The sequence below is a fragment of the Pagrus pagrus genome (assembly GCF_965226575.1).
Source record: "Pagrus pagrus genome assembly, chromosome: 3".
Taxonomy (NCBI): domain Eukaryota; kingdom Metazoa; phylum Chordata; class Actinopteri; order Spariformes; family Sparidae; genus Pagrus; species Pagrus pagrus.
The window spans coordinates 1,067,459-1,080,427 of NC_140187.1; the positions used below are offsets into that span (position 1 = coordinate 1,067,459).

Here is a 12,969-nt window from a genome sequence, read left to right on the forward strand (position 1 = left end):
CAAACCCAGGACCTTCTTGCCGTGAGCTACAGTGCTAACCACTGCGTCGCCGTGCTGCCACCAGTACAACTGGTTCTGCCTGCAGATACAGTCCAGCTGTACCTCCAGAACTTTACTCAAACGACTCTCCACCTCTACTCGAATCACTGATAAGCAGCACAGAACCTTGGTTACGACACACTGCAATCTCGTTGTATGTAGACAAAAGTGTTTAAATAAAACTAACCACCACAATGTTCTGCACAAATGCTCCCGCACAGAAACAGTCCATCGGTCCATCAGCACCAAGCATCGATGATGAGTCCACCTCTCCTGGTCCCACCGGTCCAGCTCTCTGTCGGCTCAGAACCGTCCTTTTGAACTGTTCCTTTAAATGAGATCCTGTGACACCGAAGAGGACCGCTGTCTGAACCTGGACCTCACCGGACTTTAAACATAAAACACTGAAACTTTAAACAAACTCTCGAACCCAGAAGTGAAAGAGTTTTCCTGTTAAACACTTTCCTAAAGAAACGTCTCCCGGTGAGCTCACGGCGTCTGGAGGTGGAGGGAGCGTCGCAAAGAATCCTCTTCAGCATGAAGTGTCTTTCTTCTGGCTGTCAGGTGCGTTGTATTAGAGGAAGGTTACGACACCGCTGTCACAGACTCATCTGAATAAATGATTCATGGTGTTGGGGTGAGGAGCTGCACTGGCTCATCGTTCATCACTCGACACGCAGAGTGATGCAATGCTGCGAGGATCAAATCAGATTTTGAACGTGGAGGGCGGAGAGAGAATAGATAGTGATGGGTGGAGGCTGGAAGCTCGAGTCAAACGTGCCGAGTCGAAGCGGCAGGAGGAGGAGAAAAGTTTCATAACTCAACAAAACACATTTCATTCCGGTCCAAAAACAGATACATCGTTTTCACCTGTCAGCGAGCAAAACGCACTGTTGTCTAAACTGTAGAAAAGTCTGTTACATGATTGAAGACGTCTGAGAGTCCCATCAATAACACACAGCAGGAGGACAGACAGACCAGAGCGACACAACCGCTCCTGCTGGATTTCATTTAACTCTCTTCAGTCCAGCTTCATTCAGGATCACAGCAGCATCAGGACGTGAAGATGGACTTTAAGGATTTGGGCCACAACATCTTTAACCTCCACTCAGCCAAAGATCAGGGAAGATTTACAACATGTATTTCAACCAACAGCAGTTTGTGATTCAGGCTGGACGTAGAAACATCGTAGGTCCATGGTCAGGCGTCCTTTGACTTCATGACTTCAACTGCACGAGGATACATCAGCAAATATGTGTTACATGTTCGATAAATGGTAAATGTACTCGTATTCAACGGTCAACGGATCAACACACGAAAAACAAACGTACCTGTAGACCATCGTGTTGCCGGCTCGTACTCACTGTGTCCCCAGGAGGCGCTGATGGAGCAGCTTCAGGACTCAACACCAGCTCTGAGGCAAATATCTTCTGGTGTTGGGTAAATGTCTCACAGCAGCACTGTAAGAGAACTGTACAGAACTGTAAGAGTACTGTACAGTACTGTAAGAGTACTGTACAGTACTGCAAACACAGGTTCTCTGGTCCTCTGGTAAAACATGAATGCTCTCTGCCATTTTTGGAAAGTAGGAAAATACAGATAATTGTGATAATGTTGTGTTTAGGTTTGTGACGTTCGACGGCCTGAATGTCTGAATCTGTGTTGTTCTGCAGCTCTGAAGCAGAAACGCTCTGACTGCTTATTTTGCTCATGACTTGTAATGTAAAAATATTAAATAAACACCATTTGGTCGGATTAACAAGGTTAACAACTTGATTTTTCATTGGCGCGAGTCTTTGAGTGAATTTAAATGTAAATGTATGCAAATGTAAATAAATATCTGATATTTGTCTCCGTGAGTGTGGAAATCTCTGCAGGCCCTGGAAAACACACCGGTCGATCTTCCTCATCAATATTGAGGTGTTTTGTCAAAAATATCATTATTTTTTATTTTGCCCCATTCCAGCGTTTATGAAATGCTGTGGGGAGTTTTTCAAAGATTTTGAGATACATGTTGTGAATCATGATAGAGTGAAGATCACAATACTAATTTATCATTAGCCAAAATAAAATGTATCACGTTGAAGTTACTCAGTGGCGTAGTTACTTCACTTCAGCTGGTAGTCCGTCAACATGCTCTAGAAAATAATTATTTCCTGAAGTATGTAGAAATATAATAGTGTCTGTACGCTGATCAGAGGAGATGAACTCGTGTTATTGTTTTATCATAAACCCGGTACACCTGAGTCCGACTCCCTGAACCGTGGAGACGGTGAGACAGAGGGAGGAGACAGAAGATGGAGGCTGCTGGGTCGAGAGCTGTGTCGGCCGTGCTTGAAGGAGATTTGTGAGCTCTATTACACAGACAAACAAACAGATTCATCACTCGGCCGCCGCAGGTTCAGATCCTCCGTCTGTCTGTCTCGTTAATTGTCTTTCTTTGTCTTTCACACATAAACACGCTGTCCCTCCTCCCCTCCTGTCTCCTGCGTTCACTCTGCTCTCGCTCTCTAACAAATGTTCCTCTTGCATCAGTATGCAGCGTGCAGCACGACGGCCGGCTGCAGGAATTTAAATGTGGAGCGCTCTCCAGTCAGCAGCTCTGCACATTTGTGGTTTACACAGTTTTGCAGCTGCTGGTTTGTGTATGTGTGTGTGTGTGTGTGGAGGTGAAGCCGCTGTATGTTTTCAATTTGTTCCTTCCATTTCCTTCTCTGTCTGACTTCACACATTTACAATCCTCAGCCGTCTCTGTCATTTACAGCTCTGCTGGACGCTGTGGACTGAAGTCGGTCAGAGACGGTTTATTTGTGGAGCCCGATATTACAGTTAATGTCTCCGAGGGCTTCACAGGCGACACGAGGAGAGGGAACATTTCCCCCAATAATCAGAGACGGAAATAAAATATAATGTAGAAAATATAAAGAGAGATTCTTCAACATAAAGATCTTTATGAATCCATACTGGCACTGAAGAGTCACTGAGTGAGACCAGAGCACATACAACAACTAAACTAAATGCTAAATGGTTGCTGTCGTTCCCAGAAGCAGAAGCCCGACTGACGACTGATCAACAGAATAAATGCAGGCGATGTCCATTTCTGCAGACATGTTACATTTCTTTAGGTTCAGTTTTTAATTTTGAATCGTGACACTGCTCATGGTCTCATGGTTTAGGGTTTGGAAAAGAAATCCCTGTTCTGTCCCCACAGACCCGGAGAGAAAACGTTCCAGCGTCTCCTCGTAAATATCCAAGTTTCATGCTTACAAACGTTAAACTCCATCTTTGACCAGTGCTCTGGCAGCAGCTGTGGCTCCACCAGCCCTCCGCCCCGACATGACCGTCAGCTCACATGCAGGTAACCTCAACATGATGATACGTGTTGTAGAGATGTTCAGGTGATTCTTACAAACTCCAACCTGAAATGTTATTCTGGTGATTGAGCTGTGACTGTTAGAGGGAAAAGATCACGCTGCCAAACACTTTCCTGTTTCAGACGAGTCCTGTGTAACGCTACAGAAGTGTTTCCAACGCCAGCCTCAGTCTGGGAGCAGCTGCAGCAGGTCGCTGGTGACGATTGTAACCGGCAGCTCACAGCACTGTGGCTGAAATGTGACCTTTTAAAATCACAAGCCTCAGCATCATAAAAAGTCCATCTCAGTTACTGATGTCGTTATTAACCAACAACCAGCAGCACGTCCACAGTTAGTGACTGACGGGAGGACAAAGTGGCTCCACTTCAATCAGGTGGGCTGAAAAGGTTGAAGAGCGACTGAAGCTTATTAAATGTGAAATCCCCCTACACACACACACACACACACACACACACACACACACACACACACACACACACACACACACACACACACACACACACACACACACACACACACACACACACACACACACACACACACACACACACACACACACACACACACACACACACACACACACACACACACACACACACACACACACACACACACACACACACACACACACACACACACACACACACACACACACACACACACACACCAGGAGTCCTTCTGTGAGAAAAACCTGCAGCCATTAACCTGTGTTTCCTCATCAGGCCCAGATTGGCCTCAGAGGGATAATTCAGGCTGCTCAGGTGGAGAACAGACAAACACACTCCTGCTTTATGTTCCTATTGATTTAAATTGAAACCACACAGCCTGACATCATCTGACCAGAACTATTTTATTTTATGGTCCAGTTCCACTAGCCGGTGTTCGCTCAATTAGCTTTTAAAGAGTTGGTGTTTTGTACAAACCACAACGACTGGAGTTAACTTCTTCATGAAGTCAGTGTGATGAAGAGACCAGCGGTGAGTTATAACTGCGGCAGAAAGGAAGAAAACCTTCAGTGTGTGAGTGATTGTGATGTTCAGTGTGTACTGAAATAACAGACACCATTTCACCATACCTCGTGTTTACACCGTGAGCTCGTCTCTGCTAAATGAAACAGGAAGAAGACACGAATGCATCCGTCCTCTTTCCTTCAGTCGGCGCTGAGGGAACCTCAGGAGAATCTACAATATTGTTCTGCACTGAAACAAGAACAGTGGCTGATTTATTTTGAGAAGCACCTCAGGGGTTTTTTCCAGCTAAATAAAGTCCATGTAGCGTATTCCCAGATGGATCCCAGACTTAATATTGTTTGATAAGTGCTCAGCGATGCAGCGCACAGCAGAGACAAGGATATTAGTTTTTATTGACGAGTGACAAGAAGATCTGCAGATAACAACACGAAGGATTAACGTCCTCAGAAAGTCCACGTCTGCCTCCTTCTGTCAGGTTTCACTCCAACTCACACTCACACACATCTGAACCTCAATACTCGAGGACCGTACAGACATAAAGCATTTCTTGGCTCTGAACATCATCTTAACCATCACAGCAAGTGAAACATCTGAAACTTGACCTCAGCAGCCCTTTGAAGAAGTGAGCATTTAAATAAAAACACATGTGAATAAATTAAATCATGATAGTTCTCTCATTAGCTGCAAACATAAGACTTTTTCTTCCTTCTCCTCTGCAGCTGTGTTCAATGCTTCCAAGGCAGATAATATATTTTTATATCTTGTCATCACTTCCTCACACACTGAACTCTGTTCCTCGAGGCCTCCGTCGACTGTGAGAACGCCGCCAGCCACGTTACGTCAGAGACAGCAGGTTGATGTCGTAGCATCCGTCCACCTGCAGCAGCACCAAACACAGAAACATGACTTATTTTCTTTAATATCTTATTAACGGCCGTGAACACTCACACAGATGTTCTCACTGACTCTGACTGATCAGGTCTGTTCAGGACCATATGAGTGTGTGCAGAATAAACTTGAGTTGAGTTTCACTGATGTTTTCATACACAGATTAGCTTGAACACACTGTTTCTTTAACCCCGGCAGACCCTCTAAAAGCAGAAGACTGATTCCTCTCAGATTGTCAGGAGATGAGTTTGCCTTTTCTGTTTTAGTTTTTTTCTGGTGTGTCATTTGTCATCATGAACACGCTGCCGCCCAGCGATCCGTCTTCTTTAGACGGCCACTCTGAGCGCTTCAATTGAAAAATCTCTCAACTCTTCAGAAAGGCTCAGGTGCTTTCAGCGTGGCTCTTTTTCTTTCTCGTGGCCTCGGCGATAATATTCACCGCATCTGTGTCTCCTATGGATCATGTGATGCTCCTCTGATGTCCACGTCAAATAAAAACAAACAGATAGTAAACCACAGAGGATCAGTGTGGATCATACAGCGGCGGTTGTCAAGATACTGTTGTCATAGAGACAAGATGTACGTGCAGCGTTTTTTCCTCTCAGTGTAACAGCGCTTCATCTCAGCACGGGCCCAGCTCTCCTGTTTGGGCTCCCCTCACCACTGCAGGATGTTAACCATCACTGCACTTGACACGATAACCACACAGCTGCCTCTGTGTCGACTGAAGAGGAGGTTGAGTGTCAGGCTGCTGGTGATCTGTGTGTTTCAGACTCACATCAAATCGTCCGATGGAGGCTGTAGTCTGGTTGGTCTGCATCACCTCAGTCAGAGCCCACATCTGCTGGATACTGGACGACACAGTCTGAGGGTCTGGGAGGCCCTGGAGACAGAGAGGAAGACGGATGTCCAGCAGAGCAAGAAGACAACCCTGTTTTCACTTTTATGACAATGATTTTTTTTTTAGATAAATCAGGTGGGTCGAGGTTTTACATTCAAATTTGAAGACATGAATTTCACTGGAGAGTCGACACACTACCAGGTTAACATTAACAACATGCTGACACGACCACAGTGTCCTTACTGGTAACTATGACCCTGTTCAACAGACAGACAAACCCAAATGAGTACCTCCAGGTCATGGTGCTGGTCAACCAGCGTCAGGTCAGACAGCCAATCAGAAACCTCCTTCTCTGGGTCCTGGAACAGAAAACAGAGCAGTTGAGTCTGACGTTGTGGTCGCCATGTTTGACTCATTTCTTTGACTTGAATCCACTGATCCAGGGTTTCACTCTGGCTCCATCTGGTGGTCGTATCAAGAACAACACCGTAGTGCAGCTCTGCATGTCACTAGATCCAAATGATCCAACACACAGATCAGAGCCTGACACACAAAGAATGAACTGAAAGCTGAACTGACAGCACGACGATGATTTTCACCAGGACTGTTTCATCTAAAGACGAACAGAAACGTGCTGATGTTTCTTCTGCACCAGTCAGTCACTTTTACTCGTTAACCCTCCCTGCCAGTGTTCATGTGTGTACATGAACACCAGATCACAACAGCCTGTATTTGCTGAAGAGTAACCTCCTCTCAGCTCCGTGAAGCTTTTTTCATCTTCCAGCTCCGTTCAGCACCTGAAATGTTCTGGTTCTGTCTCAGCAGTCTAATAAAAGCTCACTGTAAACGACCTGCTAGCTAAACCTGTGTACAGGATACACAAACTGAGTTGGCAAAAATAAAAGATGCAATAAAATCCAGGAGCTTAATTACACAACAAATCAAACAGTCCACTGAATATAATGAAGCTGGGAGGAGCAGTTTGCTCCAGTCTCAGCTCATTGAGTACATTATTCTAACTTTAACATCTCAGTGAGTTTGTGATTAATGTGAGTTTGCTCTGAACACAGAAAACCAACCGGCTCCATGTGAGGGTATATCTTGACGTCCTCGAGGCTGAAGGTCAGCCAGGCAGAGGACGGCTGTCTCAGGATCAGCCTCACCGACACCACGTGGTCCGGATCCACCTGCATCTGCACCAACAACAATACAGAAGAAAAGTGCTGTTTTTGAGAGCAGCTCAGAGTATTTGACAGAATAGGGAATGAAATGAGCGAGACATGAAGGTATAACACTTTAGAACAGTTGAAATAAATCAGATTTAGCTGTTAAAGATAAATCTAAAATCTTAAAAAAAACCCTCTGATCCGTTTGAGGAGGACGAGCTGTGGGGTATATTCAGACTGAGTGGTCACCTGTAGGGTCAGAGGTCGCCTCAGACTGAGGCTGACGTAGCTTGGTTGAGAAACAACATGTTTTGCATTTTAGAAATGATTTTATGGCTTTTTTATTCATTTTTTTAATTCCTGAAGGGGTTAAAGTCGCCGCACAGAGAATCACTGTAATTACGGAACATCCCTTAAGGCTATATATGATGAACAATAACCCATTAAGAGTGAATAAACATAATTTATATGATCACAATAAGCCGTTAAACTACGTCAGACTCAGAGCGCCATCTGAAGTAAACAAAAATGAAACCAACAGTCGCCATCTGGCTCCATTTGCATCGTGAATAAACAAGAAATAAATAGAAGAAATGAAAAATAACTCAGTTTGTATTGTCTCCACACATCAACATTATAATGCTTATTGAGCTTTTCCTGCAGAGTCGGCTGGTTCCCCAGCTGAGACATAAAATAAACGGCGCTGAGCTCAGACAGGCTGTGTTGGTTTAATGCTGTTTCACAGAGCTGATGTCAAGTTCAGCTGCAGTCGTGTGGATTAACAGGAACACTCAGGAGCAGCCAGGACTGATCCTGTAATATAACAATATTATATTACAGGATCAGTTGGAATATGAAGAGATATTATCTCTTCATATTCCTGCAATGTCCAAATATTAGGTTGATTTCTCTTTGAAATGGTGTTCTTGCATTATTGTGTCACAGTTTAATTCACTGTTAAATGTGACTTTAATTAAAAAAACTTTTTTCATCACTGGCTGCTTTGCTACTGTAAGAATATCAGATCTGATTTGAAAAGATTAACACATAAATGACACGTGTCAAGACATTAAACCAGAGTTGCTCTTTTTGCAGTTCAGGTTTAAGCTCAAATACATCAAGTAAGTTCAACAAAAAAAAAGTCATTTAATAAACAACAAAAGACAGAAATGTAGTTTCTCAAATCTGTCCAGAGTGAACCCTCTTTCCAAACGGATCAATAAAGGATCTTTAGTAAACCCAACGTGTCCGCTGCTGATCGTCTTCGTGCACACAGGAGGTGGAGCTGCAGGCTAATGCTAAGCTAGCATTTTCTTCAAATGTGTGCTAGGATGCAGCACACATTGGAAGAATGTAGGAGCAGATGGAGAGAAATAAAAGCTCCTGCTTCATGACTGTAATTGATAATTGGGATTCATTTTTTATGTAGAATCGAAATCACGACACCCTTAATTATAACGCTGTTATTATTATAATATATCAGTGGCATAAAATCGTTTATCAATTACAATATCTCATGAACAAGACGTAGTTGTGGAGAACACAGCCGAGCCCACCTGTGTCCTGTGGATGGAGTAGTAGTCCTGGGAGCCTCTCTCAGTGTGGGGGTTGTCCATCAGAGGCCGGTCTCTCAGAGCCGTGCACCACTTAGCAGGAGTCTCCTGTCCGGGGCTCCTCCTCAACAGACGCACAGTCACGTAGGCTGTGTAGTAGTTCTTAAAGGTGATTTCCTCAATCTGAAACACACAGCGTCCCCGGTGAGGCAGGAAAACTGTGCCACTTTGGGGCAGAAATGCTAACGTCGTTCCCATGTTGCTCCTGATATTAGAATATGATTTAATTCAGAATTGATTTAAATGTATTACAAATGATTTACTTGAGCTTTTTAGCATTTGAACCAACTTAAAATTAGATCTCACAAGGTCTCTGCTGACCTGCTGGAGGAGCCTGAACCTAAAAATAATATGAATCAGACTCATTAAACCACACTGGTGCCCAGAAGAAACATGTCTCCAGTCCATGAACGGTCCCAACCTGTTGTTTAAGAAACAGTCGGCCAAATCACAGTATTAACATTCTGACCTAAAGACATCGCCGGGAAGCTCCTGGTGGAGATAATTCCCTCGTGCATTAACTTCCTGCAGGCAGACGCCTTTGAAGCTCACAGCTCTGAGCTAATGAGGAGTCGCTCTGCATTAAAATGATTTTTAATTAGGACTAAATGCTCAAAAGTAGGTCAACGCCCAAAATACGTGAAGTCTCTCTCAAGACTGGAATCCAGTTTTATATTTAAAGTAATGTTTTGTTTGTGTGTGTGTTTTCTGATTTATTAGACGCCGCCGGCGGGAGGCAGCAGAAACACGGATGATAAATTATATGAAGACTGAGGGGAAACTGGGACTTTAAGACTTTATTTTAACTGCATGCTGGGAGCCAAGAAAAGCAAAGTCTGAAGAGATTACACACTTTCTTCAGTGCTGCGTATTCTCCTTCAAAAGTTAATTTACTTCTAGTAAAACAGTTAGAGGCTGTCAGGTCAACGTGCAGTCAGCACACAAACTAATAGCGGCTTTCTTTACAAGCTTTAACATGATCCAGTATCATCCTGGTCCATGAAGGAAACCTGTCAGCTCATGATTCTGTAACAATGTTGTTTTAATACATGCACCGTAGTTTTTTACCCAAATCCTGGAATATAATTGTATTAACCAACATTAAGCTGCAGTCACGAGGCTTCATGTACCTCTGAACACACTCAGTCCTGAGGTGTGTTCAACTTTAAGCTATTAGCTCCGTAGCTTTAGCTCCCTGAGCCCACTGACAGCTAACAGCTAACAGCTAACTAGCTCTCCTTCTGCTGATCTGAACATGGATTTGTTGTTCGTAATGTAGCATTATCAGGGGAAAAAACAGTCATCCCCTCGTAAATTGTTAGTCTACAACGTCCTTTCCGATTTCGACGTGTCATGTTTTTCACAGGTCTCTGTTGTAAAAAGAACCATTGAGCAACATAAAGAAGAGCGTGTGTCAAACCTGCAGTTTAACTTTGGTCCGTGTGCTTCGATTGACACAGTAAAACATTACAGATAATAAAGCATGAACAGCGTTTAGAGAATATGACGGCTGGCAGTGATTTCTGTCTCTTACATTAACAGGCTTTCCAAACGGGAGTGTGACGTCTACGACACAAACTCCGGAGTGAGCCGGGTCTGTTTTGGTGTCTCCGATCTGCAGGTAGACCGGAGGTTTGATGGTGCAGTCCACAGGTTTGATGTCCTCAGTGCTCCCGCTCATCTTCTGGAAACAATGACACTTAAATTAAATTACACACACCAGGCTCCTGAAACCTGATGAAAACTTCTGACACCATCAAGGTCTTACTGTTGATTTATCTCTGCAAATGAGATCTTACAAAATTACAGTTCTCCTTGGCTTCACCTTAAAGCTGTTTAGACACGCACTTTATACGCTGCCACACGCGTCTACTCATGTAAGTGTGTGGTCGTGTGTTCGAGCTTCTGCTCGCTTGCCTTTCAGACCATACCAGCATTTGGATATCAGCACTAGTTTTCAGCCAATCACTGTCCAGTGTGGAGGGACTGGGACAGGTTTCAACTAACTCTATGAAATTGATTGAAATGTCCTCGCTCTGTTTATTCTGACTGAGATGTTTGTATGAAGCATTTTTTATTCTGTTTGGGTTTTTAAACAGATTATAATCAGGATCATCCAGAATCATTCTGGATCTGGATTATCTGAAGAGGAGAATGAGGAGATGTAATTTAAAGACTTTAACAAGTTAATTGGAGCTGTTATTCAAATATTATCAATCCAAACATGTTAAATCAGGTCTGTAGGTGTTTCATTGCTGACAGTCTTATTATGCTTTATGTTATGTTATAGAACTGATGCGACTATATTGCAGAAGGCAAATTGATCTTGAGCTCTGGTTAGCTGAGCTGTGGTTAGCCGAGCTCTGGTTAGCTGAGCTGTGGTTAGCTGAGCTCTGATTAGCTGAGCTGTGGTTATCTGAGCTGTGGTTATCTGAGCTGTGGTTAGCTGAGCTCTGATTATCTGAGCTGTGGTTAGCTGAGCTCTGATTATCTGAGCTCTGGTTAGCTGAGCCGTGGTTAGCTGAGCCGTGGTTATCTGAGCTGTGGTTATCTGAGCTCTGGTTAGCCGAGCTCTGATTAGCTGAGCTCTGGTTAGCTGAGCCGTGGTTATCTGAGCTGTGGTTATCTGAGCTCTGATTATCTGAGCTCTGGTTAGCCGAGCTCTGATTAGCTGAGCTCTGGTTAGCTGAGCCGTGGTTAGCTGAGCCGTGGTTATCTGAGCTCTGGTTATCTGAGCTCTGGTTATCTGAGCTCTGGTTAGCCGAGCTCTGATTAGCTGAGCTCTGGTTAGCTGAGCTGTGGTTAGCTGAGCTGTGGTTAGCTGAGCTCTGATTAGCTGAGCTGTGGTTAGCTGAGCTCTGGTTATCTGAGCTCTGGTTATCTGAGCTCTGGTTAGCTGAGCTGTGGTTAGCTGAGCTGTGGTTATCTGAGCTCTGGTTATCTGAGCTGTGGTTAGCTGAGCTCTGGTTAGCTGAGCTGTGGTTAGCTGAGCTCTGGTTAGCTGAGCTCTGGTTAGCTGAGCTGTGGCTAGCTGCCTCGGCTCCTCTGTTAGCACCATGGACAGCGACATGTCGGTGCTGAACAGACAGCAGAGCGCTGCAGTTTAACACCAGCAGGTTATAACGTTACACATTCATGTCGTGATGCTGCAGATCAGCTGTGCACGACATGAATGACACATCCGTGATCGGACGTGAAGTTACTTTGACATCAACGTTAGCACACAAGCTAACAGTGAAGACACTGGCGACAGCACGGAAGCTAACAGATGAGTCGGAGTGAGTCGGATGAGTGACGCTGCGTGTGCTCGGTACTCACAGTTTCCTGTCAGGAGTCAGTGAGTCGGAGCTGAGGAGAGCAGAGACGATGAGACGGGGCGCTGCGGATGTTGACATGCTGAAGGCGCGCTGTGACTTCCTGCTCGTAACCATGGCGACAGTGAGCGTCTTAAAGGGCCAGCAGCGCTCTCTAATCAGAGGAGGTGTTTGTGATATTCATGACGTCATCAGGAAGAAGATGGATTTAAATATGAATGAATGAATGAATGAATGAATGAATGAATGAATGATACAGTGTACTCTATACCGTGACATTTTAAAGAGACACTTCACTTGGCTCGCTTTGACTTTGTGAACTGCCTATAATCATGTTCCTGCCAGTATTTTGACACAAACAGCAAATAAACTAATGTAGCTACTTGAATCCTGTCTCTTGCCTTCTCTCTGAAGCCTGTTCCCTCTCTCTCTCTTGCAGAGGCACTTCTTTATCAATTCATTTGACGCAGATATGTTGGGTTTCAGTCTGCTTGTTCATGCGTCTCCCACTAGATTAAAAATGCTGACATGTTTTTTATGAATGTCATTTTTTTGATTTTCAGACATTTGTAGATGTGTGCAGTGAACACAGTGGTTATCAGGTCAATTCAGAGTGATCATGCTGGGAATAATGAGTCAATACAGCGGCCTTTTAATTTATTAAGCCACTAAAATTCAGGCTTTTTAGTTGTTTAGTTGTTCCTTCCTTGTTTGCTATGGTGCCTGGACTGCTCCTGATTGTTGAAGTTCTCCTTTACAGTGT

The 12,969-nt window shown here is 44.2% G+C and overlaps 1 protein-coding gene across 2 annotated transcripts; it reads right to left on the bottom strand.

Annotated features, from left to right (window-relative positions):
- Positions 1-4,244: 4,244 nt before the first annotated feature.
- Positions 4,245-12,325, bottom strand: nicn1 (nicolin 1). Of its 2 annotated transcripts, XR_014622275.1 has the most exons (9): positions 12,211-12,325; positions 10,427-10,576; positions 8,836-9,015; positions 7,193-7,306; positions 6,404-6,472; positions 6,051-6,155; positions 5,164-5,261; positions 4,489-4,612; positions 4,245-4,401 (listed from the first exon to the last, which is right to left on the bottom strand). XR_014622275.1 is itself a non-coding variant. In XM_084348556.1 (7 exons), the coding sequence occupies exons 2-7, from the start codon at positions 10,571-10,573 to the stop codon at positions 5,220-5,222; spliced, it is 657 nt and encodes a 218-aa protein (XP_084204682.1). In that variant the 5' UTR covers positions 10,574-10,576; positions 12,211-12,325; the 3' UTR covers positions 4,759-5,219. The 2 variants fall into 2 exon arrangements, 1 of the variants encoding a protein (XP_084204682.1); XM_084348556.1 differs by lacking the exons at positions 4,245-4,401; positions 4,489-4,612 and having other exon boundaries at positions 4,759-5,261.
- Between the last annotated feature and the right edge of the window lie 644 nt (positions 12,326-12,969).